General features: G+C 48.2%; 1 protein-coding gene across 4 annotated transcripts in view; it reads right to left on the minus strand.

The window, feature by feature from the left end:
* The window catches only part of GALNT14 (polypeptide N-acetylgalactosaminyltransferase 14), a 187,531-nt gene extending 179,403 nt beyond the window's left edge, over positions 1-8,128 (minus strand). Inside the window, exon 1 of one of the 4 annotated variants that reach the window (XM_074331853.1) lies at positions 7,424-8,128. In XM_074331853.1, the coding sequence (XP_074187954.1) occupies positions 7,424-7,552 (129 nt within the window). In that variant the 5' untranslated portion in view covers positions 7,553-8,128. Of the gene's footprint in view, positions 1-7,192; positions 7,354-7,423 lie in introns of those variants that run through there. The other 3 variants (XM_019735395.2, XM_019735396.2, XM_074331852.1) reach the window with 3 other exon arrangements.
* Positions 8,129-14,757: the final 6,629 nt, after the last annotated feature.

Below are 14,757 nucleotides of genomic sequence, written 5' to 3' on the forward strand. Positions count from 1 at the left end.
AATAAGAGAAGCCACATAAATCTTCAGCCCGGACCATAGGGAAGGAAATCTTCACTGCTAAACCTTAGTGAGAACAAAGAAAAGGCATCGTTGCCTCTTTGGTGAGGGCCGGTCAAGATGGGGTGGTCATACCAGTACTAGAGCTGTTTCCCACTCTCTCCTCCTCTGGAATGAAATGTAAATTGGGTTTAGGTTTAAACAAGGGGATCATGAGAAAGCAGGAAGCTGTGGGGTGGTGTTCCCTTCTTCCTGGCATTCAAATCCAAAGGCGGACATGTATGTCACTCTCCCCTGCAGTTCCTTGAAAGATCTTGGTAGTGCTTACAGTTAAGAAGACAAGTGACATGAGGAGAATTTAATTGTTTTTTTAAGTGCCTCATCTTTTCTCCCAGAAATGTTATGCAGAAGAGACTTTGTACTTGAAAATTGGCATGGCCCTGGAGGCAGTGTGTCAAAGGGCTCCTTAATGCCTACAATAAGGGCTCCTGCTGATCTAAAGGCATCTGAGCTCATGGTGGCCCAGAACGGCTCCAGGTGGCTTAGACAGACTACCTTCCTTCTTTAGAAAGAACTGCCTTTGGCAGGCTGCTCCTGGCCTTGGTGGAAGCCAGCAGGGTAAGCTCCTGTTCCTCCAGACTTCTTCTGGAGCTCCTGACCAACGGCCCTAGACCCTACTAGGTTGTCAAGAGATGTGAATAAGAGAAGAATGTAGTGAAGAAAGGAAAGTAGTGAAGGAAAGAAAAGCAGGAGGAAAGACGACTCCTTAGGTGGCACATAAATTCCTCACACCATAGAGATCTCTTCCTCTCTCTCCCTATCAGCTTCCTAGTTTTCATTAGGTCCTGTGATGGCAGCAGCTGCTGCCAAATGCAAAGACTGCTGCCCCAGAAGGTCGTATCAGGCCATTTATTCTGAAATACCAAAATACCAGAGCCAGCAAATTTCAGTAGCTTCTGCAGAATTCCCCAGGGTATCAGTGTACGTGTGTGTGTGTGTGTGTGTGTGTGTAAGTATCCCAAAGGGATTCTTAATCAGTTCAACATCTGAGGACTCAGAGATTGATTTATTTTTTGGTTAATTTAGCGTTTCTGGTAAAATAATTAAAAGTAATAGACACAGAGTATCTGTGGTATAATTATTTATAGCCATGAGGTCTCACTTCAGAGTTATTCACAAGTAACCCGAAACGACTCAGCTTGCTGGCAAAGCAAGTGGGAGACAGGCAGTGCTGTAGCACGCTGCTTCCATTTCACAGTTGAGGAGACCGAGCCCAGAAGAGACGATCTGCATTATCCCTGGCACTGCCAATGCCAGACACAGACGCCCGGGCTACCACCTGTATATAAAAAAAAGAAACCCAGAAGGTGAAAGCACCCTTGATTAGGGCATGATGAGAGTCACCAGGAGGGGGTCAGGCTCTCTACCTCTTGACTAGTGAACAGTGTGCGTCTCTGAGGTCCATAGGAGGAGGAAGGCTGACCACCCAGCTCCGGGTCACTGCATGCAAGTGAGAAGAGTCCGCAGCCAGCTGTGGAGGGCGCAGGGCATGGCGGGACTCACTTCCTCAAACAGATGGCAGGTCTATAATGCTGGTCTCTGGGGTGGAATGTGCAAAAGCCATGGCAGGGTTCACAGACTCTCCCCTAAGAGAGGAGCTGGGAATTTGTCCCTGCTTTCTAATTCAGAGTCTCCTCCAAAAAAAATCCATGGGGGACTTGGAGATGCTCTGGAAGAGTGACAAAACTGTAAACATTAGAAACTAAGCAAGGGCACAGCGACACATTTCTTCAAAATGTGTTCCTGGCTGTCTGCTAATGGATAAGACTGAGAAATTTAAGATGGGAGAGGTGTGGGAATGGATACAGGCAAAAGAAGGTAGATGAGATGGTATGTGAACCAGGCTGTGTAGAAATCCTGGGCCTTAGGCATCAGCCAACACAGTCTCATTGGTCCCTGTTCAGTTTATAAATGACCTCTGATGAGTGGAAATTAACACTTTTAAATGATACAAACAGAGGAGCAACCTGGGAAAGAGGTAGTCCCTAGGCAGGCTAGGGAGGCTTGTGACAGGAACATTCATTCTCTTTCTTTCCTGGTTTTGCCCCTTTGTCTTCTCTGATTTGAGCAGGTATCGTTCTGTGCCTCCAGAAACATTTGAGACAGGGGTTCCTGGTCTTTGTTTCCAAAAACACCAGGCCACTTAGGGGAACAAGGGTTTAGGGAGAGAGAGAAAAAGCTCCCTAGCCTGACTCAAAGAGACTGCCCTAAAATAGATCCATGGGTTCCTGGGACAGGGACCTGGGGACAGGGCCTCCCACAGGGACCTGGGGGAGAGTCCTGGCTGGGGAAGTGATCTGGGACATGGGGACAACCCAGGGTTGCCAAAAGTGGCCCAGGGAGGAGAAATTCCCACCAACTTGACAGGATTGGAAAGTCAGGGGGGAGGAGGGTAAGCTCAAAGTTGTTTAAAAAAAAAAAAAAAACTGTTGATATCTAGAAAGCAAAGACATGCTATTTCTTGAATATCTGAGGTTCCAACCTGCTACTTTCATATTTCCCAGACTTTCATAGCAGCTGCTGCTGGGCCACCAGGCAACCATCCCCCACCCCACCCCCCACTCTCCACCTGCTCCAGGAACCTGCTAGAGGGGAAAACAGCACAGCGCCCAGCTCAGACACCAGCACACACAGGAGCCAATGAAAGGATAAACACTCTTCTGATAATGGGCTACTTCTGATCATGCCGGAGTCAAAATTCCCTGGACAGAGTCCAAAATGCATGCACTAAGCATCAGCAGATTAATAGGGTCTCTCTCTAAAATTCATGATTTTTTTTAATGGGAGAAATTATCTACTAAATGCGGAATAAAATAACAGTGTCACATACTTAAGGCTTTTGTGGCGTGCAAATATTACCGAAAGACAAGCTCTTTTCTAATGGTGTTTGCTATATTTCTAGTACAACACAAATATGGTTACATGGGCCCAAGGCGCTTTGTTCAAAGTCTTTACATTTCCAATACTTTCCTCAAAAAGTACCCTAAGGCCTCAAATTCTTTTGCTTTTCCTAAACCCTAAGCTCCAGGACTAAATTTAGTTTCTAGAAAATAAGAGACAAATTTGCTGGGTTTGGGGGTTTTTGTTGTTGTTGTTGTTGCTGCTGCTGCTGTTGTTTTGTTTTAGTTCTGTCATTTATTGTATAATTCTCCAAATGGCGAACAAATTACAGAGGAGAGAATAAACGAAAACATTTTTCAGGTAGTTTTCAGTGGCATCATATTTATCGTCAAAATACAGTTCGAATTAAGACATCAAATTTGTTAACATGATTTTCAATTAGGAATTACAGCTTTGCTGAATTTGGGGATAAGGACCCAGATAAAAGAGTAGAATCAACATTAAAAAGTCAAACTTAAAGAAATCCTCACTTGCGCTATTAATAGAACCAGCCCTTCTTCAAATTAAGAAAAAAAATTCATTTCCTTCAACCAAGAGGGCTGCGTGCCTGTTCCATATCACTTGGATCGTGACTGGGCGTAGGTTTTATTTTATTCTCAGTCCCACTTTGGAGATCCCATTACAAGGTGAATAAGGATGTTTCCTAACACTGCGAGGAAAGGAGAACGGGGCCTGGGAGCCCAGGACTGGAACCTGTAGCAGACCCCAGTGAAGGTAATTTGCTGCATGGGATTTAAGAGCTGGGAGGTCCCCAGCCCAGAAGCCCTGGCCACAGCCCTCTGCTCTCCAATTCCCTCCACCACTCTCAACTTCTCTAAGTATTTTTAAGGGAAGAGAGCCCACTGCTTTTGCTTTGGAAAATAAGTTGACCCCTCCACCACAGTGACAAGAGGTCTAGGCAGGATGAAAACTTCCCTGAGGCTTCAACATGTCTGAGGCAAGAGTTCTCTGCAAGATTATACATGGTCATTTTCTAGAAAAACGTAGGATATTGAACTCACTCGAAAACTGAGATTTTTCCCTACAACAGACAAATGTCCCAGGAAATGTCCAAATTCCGACTGTTGAAGAAACAATCTCTGCCCTGGCAAATGATTTCTAAACCAAAGGTGCTGCAACTGCCCACAGCCATTGGGTGCAACCTCACGTGGGACCCTCCCCATCAGGATGCACTCTGTCCAGCCAGAGAAGCCTCCTGTGCGCCAGATGGCCTCCTCCAAGGGCAGAGCGGGATTTCCCTCTACGGTGGTTCCCCCACAAATCATACCAACTCCCCTGGAGCTCTCCAAAGGTAAGTGTCTAGGGATGAGCCATGGGAAAATGGGTTGGGAGCACATGCTGTAAACATCCCTAAACTTACCCCATCACCCACAAGTGCAGACCTGGGTAGTCCACGCAGCACAGTGGCAGGGAAGGAGCACGTGGCTGGTCAGTTCCCAGAATGATCCCATTCCATTCTTGTCCTAATGCTGCCACTTAATAACAGCCTTGTCCTCATGGGCCAACTGTGGAACTTCACTCAATCTTATCTGCGTAAAAGTATTGTCTGTCTTACGTGGTGGTTGTAGAGATTAAATGAGCTAATAGATGTGAAATAGTTTGTGAATTTGAAAAGCGTTATACAAGTGCTAGTGTTACTTCACATGAATGCACACTCTCACACAAGCGTGGTCCACCAGGAATTCAAGAAGAATGAAATCATTCAGGCATATTTACATGGGGCCAACAACAACAACAAAAATCAACAGACTTGGTATTCTTTACCAAGCTCCCAAATGCCATCCATGAATAGGCTGCTTCAGACTTACATGGAATACTTGTAAAGATACTGATTCTGGGACCTTCTCCCAAACCTATAGAATCATAATCTCTGCAATAAACCCCAAAACATGTATGTAACCCAGCTCTCCAGGTGATTCTGACATGCAGTCAGGTTTGGGAACCAACTCTACTTCTTCAGACAGGACGTGCAAATGTCCTATACTACAGAATGGTCATGTGAATAAAATTGTTCTGGTGCTAAGATGGACTCTCTCTTTGTCTCTCCACCTCTCTTGTCAGATACAGATACACTAAGATACAGAGGGGTACTCATCCACCAGACACAAACACATCCACGAATACACACACAACACATACACGTAGATGCACAGTCATACATATAAGTGCAAAATAGGAAGGAAAAATATACTAACAAAAAAGAAGAGCAGCTAATAATAAAAGGTGCAAGATTTTAAAAGTCTATGGAGTTCGTGGTTATATAGAATACAGAAAAAGGGGGGGAGACAAAAAATAAAACATTAAGACAAAGAGCAAGGCGTCAAAACTAGAAGCCCCCTGTTCTGTGATCACACAGCACAATGTCTGGACTTCGGATATTAGACCCCTCCCAACAGCCCACCCCACTACTTGTTTGTAATTCTGCCTCAGCCAAGAACTTGTGCAAGTGTACTCATCACGGCAGCCCCTGAAGCTAGCAGAGTCTGTCATACAGCTGTGTTCATTCCATAAATGTGTGTTCAGCGCACACCAGGATGAGAAGAGGGAGGTAAGGAAGAAGCACGAAGTGCACAGAGAAGGAAACATCTCTTGTCCCAGATCCCTGATGGAAATCAAGAATAAGTAAGCCTCAGGTAATGAGGTTCAAGGCCAAACAGAGAGAGTCTGTGTCCCCACAGGAGTCATTAACTGCATCACCAAGAACAGAACTATCCAGGGAAAAAGAAGAAAAGCTCTCCAGACCCATGGGCAGGTCTGAGGTGAGTGAGAAAATTGATCCTGTGCCACAAAGGCTGTCTGAGGTCACCAGTCTGACCTCTTCACTCCCCTGCTTAGTACCCCCAAGGCCTCCTAGTACCCACAAGGCACTACCCAACGTGACACTAATACACCTCTGCAGCCTCATGCCTGACGTCTGCTACCTGCTTTACAGTCCAGTTATGCCAAACTCACACAACGTGCTGTGTCATTCCTCTGAGCCTGTTTGGTGCAGTTAACCTCTACCTGGAATGCCTTCCCTGCCTCCTGGCAAACCTACTGCTCATCCTTCTCAGTTTTTTAAGTCATCCTCCACCAGGAAGTCCCCAGGCTCCCATGACACACGTGCAATGAGACCCATTTGGCCCTCAGCACACTATAAGGTCCTGCTCCATTGATGAGCAAATCCCCCTCCCCAGAGAAACTTCCGCATTTCTGTACCCATAGCACCTAGCACAGTGTCTGCCACATGGGTGACCATAAAAAAACTGCTTGTGGAACTTAACTGAGTCAGGATTCCAAAATGTACATGCCAGAAGATTTAGTTACAAGGGGCTCTGAGAGGTACCTGGATATAGTGGAAAGATTCTGAAGATCCAAAGTCTGAGTTCAAATCAGTAGCGTGACCTAAAGCAAGGTACGTAATTAAGACTGAACCTGTTTCCTAACCTATGAAATAAGGATAATACCACCCAACTCACATAACTACTTACGACCATGCACCCACTATGTTATCTGGCACATCTTCCCCCTACCCCACCCCCACCCCCCACCCCCGTTTCCAGGATTCTGCTGTGGACCTTAAACTGCCCCAAGGGCTTTTTCGCAGTCTAGACCCAGTTCATAAACGTTCCTGGCTGGTCAGGAAACCCGGAGGCCTCCTTCTGTGTCCCATTGCGAGGTCTGTGGAAAAGGAGACTGAGGAATGCGGGCTCTGAATTAGCGTTACTAGTAAGCCTGTAAGGAGAACCTTCTGACTCTGCTCTGAGGAACCAACTGGGCAGAAGTTGGAAAAGCCACTTGGATTCTCATTTCCCCAACTCCCCACCAATACCAAGGCGTCTGTTTTCAGACTCTTTAGTGGTGTTCAGGTCACAATTTCCAATGCAGTTGAAGGGCTCGGGACAATTATAAAGCAGGGGTGGCGACAGGCCAGATGGGGGAGGCTGTAGGGCGCTCGCCAGAGGCAGACACACGCGGCGCACCCCGGAGCCTCGGGCCTCCCGTGGTCGGGCCTGGCAGCTGCGGGATGGAAGGAGGTCAGGGCAGCCGCCAGACTTCTAGCGGGCTCCTGCACCGGTGGGCCCTGCCATCAGACCCAAACACCCAAGACTCTCTCGAAGAGTCCACAGACCGCCACCCTCTGTTTGGCTCGCCGCAGCGCCCCCTCCGCCCCGGGACCGCGGCGCGCTGCCCAAGTTGAGAGTCCCGCTCTGCCCGCGAGCGTGCGCCCACACCCACACCCACTCCCACTTACCCACACTGCGGATCCGGAGATGCCCCCGAGCTTTTTTAAATCCAGAAATATCACACTGTCGCCGCATCCGGCGCCCGGTTACCTGCTCGCAGCACCCAGACCCCCCGCCCTGGCTTCCCGAGAGCCTGCAACCACCGCGCGCGAGCTGCGCGCCCTCCTGCAAACCGCTGCCCCACGCCCGGCGCGTTGCCAAACCCGGTACCCCTCCCGGCGCGTCGCCAAACCCCGTACCTTGGGGGTCTGCACTTCAGGTCCCGTCGACACCTCCAAGTTCTTCTTGGTTACCCAGAAGAACAGCAGCACAGTGATCCAAAACACCCCGAAGATCGGCAGCACCAGGCGGCGAGACAAGCGCCGCATGGTCCTCTTTGACTTCTCTCCACGGAGCTACGCCCCTAGGGCACCCCCTGGCGGTCAGGGTCGGCGGGGCAGGAGTCCGGGAGATCCGCTTGCTCCGGGGAGTGCTAGCCCGGGATCGCGGTGCTGGAGCGTCAAGATCTTTCAAGGCGCCCCGCCCGCTTCGAAGAGAAGCGAGCAGGGGTCCGGGCGCGGGGCGCCCCGAGGCGCAGCAGGAAAAGGCCGAGGGGCAGCCAAGCTGGATGCCCGCTTAAGCTGGAGAAGCGAGGTGGCTGCCTAGATGCTCCCCGCGCCGCCGCCACCTCGCCCGCAGCCGCTGCGAGGGAAACTGACTCGAGCTGCGAGGAGGGAGGAATCCGAGTCTGTGCCCGGCACCCCGGGAGGAACACGAGGGAGGAAGGGGAGGAGGGAGCGAAGGGGGAGGGTAGACACGACAGACAGGCCGACTCTGAGGGAGCCCCAGCGGGAACTAGGGGTCTGAGAGGGGGTGCTACCGCCGCCCTCCGACCAAGGCGCACGGTGCTGTTCTGGGTCCCCCTGCGCCGAGCCCTGGGCGCAGCTCTGGGGCCATCCTGGGTTGGGGCGGGGCGGGGAGGGAACGGTGCGTCTGCAAGGTAGCCACCGCCATCTGCTTGTTGGGACCCAAGGGGCAGCCCGCGCCTGGAGGGGCTGTGCCAGGGAGGACTTTATCGCTCACGGCGGGGGCTGCACGTGGCGCTCACACCCGGTACCGCCCTCCATGCGCCTGCCCCACCCCCCTCAGCTTCCGGGGAGCCGACACTGGGAGCGTGGGAAGTTGGAGATGCCCCTTGCAGTTCAGTGCCAAGGCTGAATTCAGCCAACTCCCTAGGGTATTTGCCTGCATAGGTGTCTGGCAACTTTTTCTACTTAATGGAACATTGAGCTGGTCAAAATTTAACTTTCAAGAAATTCTTTTAAAAATTAAGGCGCCCTTATCTCCCTTAAGGGTTTTCTCTCCCTATACTTACACATCAGGGCTCTTTGCTTGCAACAAAGGGAGGGGATCCAAAGTTGGGACAACCACATGGGGTTCTTGGAATGTGACCCTGGACAGGGGAATACTGGGTGCAGAGGGTTATCTTTCAAAAGGCCCTCCCCTTAGTCTTGCAGATTAAAACTACTTGTGTCTAGAGGCAGAGCAAATTCTGAATTGGATTTCCATGTAGGCCTCAGCTAGGTTGGAACAATTGTGCTTTAACTGACTAGGGGCTCCTGACCTGACCTGGCTCAGTTGTGTGAATCTTGGGTAGCAGGTTTACCTTCCCCCAGCCTTAGATTCCTCATCTGTAAATGGGAACAATAATACGCGTACCTCCTGTGTTGAGTGGATAGTTTTTAAAGCTGAAAGTGAGGTGCTGGTGTTATCTGATCATTTGACAGCTCAAAGAGGGGAAGAAAAAAACCTGCTCTGCCTGGGAACAGTGGCTGCCAGAACTGTGCCATTTGAATATCTGCAGCCTTAGTTAGAGGGCTGCTTATCTCATCAAGTAGCTTGGGGGACGTGAGGATGATGTACCTACTACTGTAGCTACCATCCTCTCTGCCTCTCCCCACAGAGCTCAGCATTGGGGAAGCCCTCATACATTGTGGAAAGTGGAGCTCCAGAATTCATTCTCTAGTGAGACAGAGCCCTTAAGAAGTGGAGTCAGAAATGGAGGAATCTGGTGAAAGCCACTGTGTTTGGTACCTTGTCTTTCAGCCACAGGGCAGCCCTGCCTCACGCCCCCAAAGAGTTCTTGGCCAGGCTGTAGATAAGACATTTTGGGTTGGAAACAGAGGTGGAACTCAAACAGCCCAGACACACTGAGCACACTTGCCAGTCTGTCTCAAGATTCAGCTGATTTCTCAGACCACCACATAGAATCCTGGGGGTGATCCAGGATTCACCCTCATTAATACTCTGTACTCTGAAAGGTTGGGGTAGACTCTCCAGCCATCACTTTGGCCAGACAAAAGACCAAGTAGGTCACCATCATGGGGGTGGGAAGCAAGAGAACCCATTCCTACAGCATCTTGAGCTGCCTGGATCTGTTCCAGGAGCCTCAGCCTGCACTTGCATGCAGGCTCGGGCCTGCAAGGTGTTCTGAGGCGGACTTTGCAGAGGACCCCAAGGCAAGGCGCTGAGACGCTGTCAGCTCCAGGCAGGAGCTGCAGCACCATAGTCCATTGCTCAGCGCTTTGTGACACTGCTTCTGAGTAACAGATGGCAGGCAGTTACACAACACCACCGCCAAGCTTTCGAGATGGAGCAGCACCACATTGCCCGCTGCTGTGGGGCTAGGTGAGTCATTCTAACTTCACTCGAACTGTTTGGCATCTGGGGAAACTGAGGCCCTGGGTTTCCCAAGGCAGCTCTATGCAGGGCCTACAATGCCTGGGAGAGCAGGGATTGCCTTCCAACGTGCTGCCTCTTGAATCACTATTTTGTCCTCCAGCCAAGTGGAGAAGATTCCCTGGGCCTCTGGAAGCTGTCAAGGGAATCCATTTTTGCCAACTGTCCAGCCAAAAGGCATGTTAGTTTGGGTTGTCAAACTGGCAACTGGCATTAAGATTGAAATCGATTTTAGATGGGACTTCAAACATCTGGAAGCCAGGTGAGGCTCCACATAGGACCCAACACTGTAGGTCTCTCCCAGGACAGTCTACCCAAGGGTCCCCCATGCGCTGGTGGATATTTAAAACTTTAATAATCAGCTTAAGTAATGCAGAGCACAGTTGATCCCAGTGGGGGATTAGCTATCATTGGCAATTAATCCAAGTTACCTTTTTCTCATCATAGCCTATATGGGGAGGAAAAGCTCCCAGCAAGAGATTTAACGTGGCAGGAAATAAGAAAAAATAAGTACGCTTTGATTTAGCTATATCCGGGTGCTGTAAAAAGTATTACCTCCCTGGTCTTGATATTCTTGAGCAAATGCCTCATTTCTCTGGGTCTCAGTTTCCCCATCCATCATGTAATGCCCTCTCAAAGACCCTTCCAGCTCACACATACAGGGTTCTAACCTTCCTTGTCCATGAATTAGGATTCCTTTTGCCACTCCTGTCATTGGCAAGTTCTGTGTAAGCTGTTCTCTCCTCACAGCCGAAGACATTAGAGAGCGAATGGGTATTGGAGCAGATGTGAGTCATTCATGTTAGTATAAAAACTATGGAATAAAACCCATTATGGCCCTGGAAAGCTGTGTAAAGCAGCATATGGAGCAAATGTAAGCTGGAACCGGGAGGAAGCTGTGAAGTCCAATGCATATGCTCTCCAGCGGCTTTTGCTGTGGGTTTTCACACTTTGCTTCTCGTTTCTTTTCGCTGCCCTATCACTCTCGCTCAGCTCACTGCAGAGGCTGCAGCCTTTTGTTCCTTTCAGATTCCCTACATCCTGACTCTCTGCCCACTGCATGGTGACTTCAGTGAGAGTGTGTGCGTGTGTGTCTGCCGTCTGCCTGCTTATTAGACCTGTCACCACCAGCAAGATGCCCTATGTGCCAACCTAAGGAGATTTCACCCACAGAGGTTCAAACAGCTTTCTGTTGAGGTCTTTTTACCCTTCTGGGCCATAGGGAAAGGTAACCAGTAGCAGGACAGGCTGTAGCACAGTGATGAGATGACACACACACAGGCTGGCCCAGCACGGCCAGGGGTCCCCAGCAGCAAAAGGAGTTACAGCAAGAATTCAGGCATGTCTGTCTTTATTCCACAGTCATACAGACGCGAGTCTTTGGACCAACCCCTGCGGTCTACTCTGTTTAAGTTCTCCAGCTGTAAATAATACATCAGCCCCCTTTCCATCTGTGTTCCTCTCCCTTTTCCTTGACACTGTAGAGTGTGTCAAGGCCACATGTCCCGAGTCTCCTGCAAGGTCTTATAAAGTAACTGATAGAATAGTTTAGGCTGTGTGGTAAATGAAAAGGTGCTATTACCAACCTTCTAACCTCCTCTCTCTGCCGCATTGGTGCATCTTTGTCAAAAGAATAAAGCCAGCCAGCTTTTCCTCTTATTTTTGATGAGTAGCTGAGTGGCTTTATCTAAGGAATCTGAAAGCTCTTTCTGGATCTTTCTCTTTTCATTAAACAACTTCTTTCACCATCCCACTATCCTCTAACCCTCCTCCCTTATTTCTCTTAGGTACCACTGTGTAATTTGCTTCCTGGAAAGGGACTCATATCTTTGCATTTCAAAAGACTGCTTCTTTCTTTCATTATTCAAAATGCCCTCGAACTTTCTTTGTCCTTCCCCCAAGTGCCAAATGTAAAACTTATTATTGCTGCAATGACATGACTTTGCTGGTTGTGGAAAGTGTTTTGATCTTCAGGGGCAGTGTCCTGCAGTACCTAAGCCATGCCCCACCCATAGGAAATGCAAATGTTTAAGTAACAGGTAGGGGTGACCCAATTAGCTTAAAGAAAAATAGAGGAAAATTCTTTAATCTGAATCATCTAGAAGCCTCACTGAAAGAGGAGAGCACACGCATAAGAAGAAATGGAGGGATCCAAAGACAGATGTTATTTACTCCCTAGGTCCCAAATTTCAGAGAGCCATGTCTGACAGCCACCTGCATCATATGAGTCAAAAGCAGTCCTTCTTGATAGGCGTAAGCTTAGTGACATGGGTGAAAGGTAGAAAGGGGCAGGAGAGCTCAAATCCTGGAAGGAACAGAACTGTGATGGGTTCTCTTCAATCTGGTAGGAACTTCATCAGTGAGAGGAGTCAAGCATGCCCTAGGGGTGGCAATGGGACAAAGCTGGGTCCAGGGACAACCTCCTGTGGCCAAAGGCAACCTTTGTAATCAAATCATTAGTAGGTGTCGCATGTGGAGCAGGGTGACCACATGCCCCAGGTTGCTTGGGACAGTCTTGATTTATTCCTGTTTTCTTAGCATTATTAATAATGCCCCCTTTGACTTTAAGAAATTTCTATTTTAGACAATAAATTAAGGGGCCATTCAAATGTACAGGAGGACTTCCAACGATGTTGCTAAAAGGAAGACTGGTTTTCTGAGGTGGCTGAAAACGTGGGTCTTTGCTGTTAAAAGTCCTTTTGAGTGTGCAGAATTTGGGATAGCCTACATGTTCATGTGGGGCACTATTCTGAGTAAATGATATTCAAGACATTTATTCAAAGAAGAGATCACATGGATAAAGTGAACTAGCTTTAAATACTAAGTAATTGTGTTGCCCACAACAATCAATTGCTGTCTGAGTCAATTCCACCCAACTGAAGCATTTTACCCACCAGCAGCTCACACAGCCCAGGAAGTAGCCGTGCTCCTAGCACAGATGTCTCTTCATAGGCCAGGGGTGTCCTGACATCAGACTGTAATGATCTCTCCAACCATCTCTTCCTCACCCACATACCTATGTAGATCATGAAAGTCACATGAGCGAGTGAAATGAGATAGGGTCAGAGAACCAACAGCGGAAGCACAATGATTACAATGGAACTGACATTCAGCCTTCCTGTTGTAGACAGCCAGGAGTGGGGAGTCCGTGGAGGACTCGTGACGATCAGTTCCAGCTGATCATTGCAGTGTGGATAAAGGGGTGCCCGAGTTCTCTGACTTCCCAACAGAAGCAGAAGTCCAGATAACTATGTGAAATCATCTGGATTTTAACTGTTAACTTATTCTATTCCTACCCCCCAACCCCCAAAATCAGGTGGGCTAAATACATCTGCTGCTTGCCAGGTGACAACCCATACTTCAGCCATAAATGTTTCAATAAGCACTGAGATTTCCTGTGGACCATCATTCTACTAACTTAGAACAGATATACCCAACTAAGACAAAGGGGAAATGGTGGATCGGACTATATTAGAACAGAAGGAGCCTTGGAGACCACCTAGTTCAGTCCTCCTTATTTTGTAATTGAGGAACGTGGAGCTCAGAGAAACTACATGCTCGACCTCCAGCAATACAACAAGTTCATTAGCAAAGACTCAGTTATTAAAGACTCAGTTATTAAAATTCATCTACCCAGACCCCCGACTTCTCCAACCGATGTTCCTCACTCGGTTTAATAGACAAATGAAATGGGAGCTGAGACATTTTGGGGGGCTATTAAGCCCAGAAGTTTCCAGGGACTCAGCAAAGCAATCAACAATTCATTGTAAGCACAGAGTCTGGCCAACTTGCTGTGAGGAATGTAAATAAAGGTAAGGCTTATTTCCTATACGCAACAGAGAGGAAGGGCCAGATCTTGTAACACTCTCTGATCCGGCCCGTCTTCTCTGTTGAAGTTCCATTGAGTAATTAGCTGAGTCCCAGGTGGAGGTGCTTCAGTCCACCTAGGGAAAAGCTACATTGCAACAGGAACGTCATTCTTGTAACCATTCTCTGTACCTGTCTTCCGTTTCCCTCTCTAAGTGCTGTACAAATATTAATTAAACATAGATTATTTGAAAGGTGCCTTTTAGCATTTGAACTCAACTGGGCTGCATCAGAGGGTGATATTAATATCCTTGCCCATTGGCAAAATGCTGCTTTTTAACAAAAAAAAGCCCTTCCCTTTTGCAGTCCCCCCCCCCCCATGCAGACAATTTATTTCGCCCATCCTCTGGCTATTTCACCTTTTGTGTCATCATTTTCATGAGACAAGTGAAAATAATATTTCTCTTGTGCTCCAAAGAGCCAAATCCCTTTTCCTGGCGTGAGCTGAAGGAGGCGGGTTTGAGCGGTAATGGAAAGAAGCGTGATGTACAGTCCAAGCACAAATCCTCAGGGAGAAATAATGCATCTCTTTGAAAAAAAAAAAATAGCTTATACACATGAGGTAGGAGATTTTCAATTTATAAAGGTTTTCTATTTCCTTTGATTGCCAGGATAACTGCATTCCAGAAAGGTTAGGCTTCTCATATGTAAGGCAGACCTGCTTCTGGGATCCGAAATGTAGATTCAAAGTGATGAGTGATAAGCATGCTCTCGGTCCCCTGTACCACTGCCCCAGGGGTTTGGAGGCCATGTAGAGCAAAGGGTTAAAATCCATTACCGGTGAGATGGCAAAGTTCCCCTCTGTGATTTCTTCCCCCATCACTGCTCTCAGGCCTGAATTCCAAATTGATTTCCTTAATAACTATTAAAGATCTTTTTAATTAAACCAGGCATCCTCTCCCTTGGCAAACTTTTCTTGATGGCATCTCTGGTTAATTAAAGGTTTAAGCTGCAAAGATGTATATTACATAAGAATAAGGGAAACTGC

The sequence above is a fragment of the Rhinolophus sinicus genome, linkage group LG05 (assembly GCF_036562045.2).
Source record: "Rhinolophus sinicus isolate RSC01 linkage group LG05, ASM3656204v1, whole genome shotgun sequence".
In the NCBI taxonomy this organism is placed as follows: Eukaryota; Metazoa; Chordata; class Mammalia; order Chiroptera; family Rhinolophidae; genus Rhinolophus; species Rhinolophus sinicus.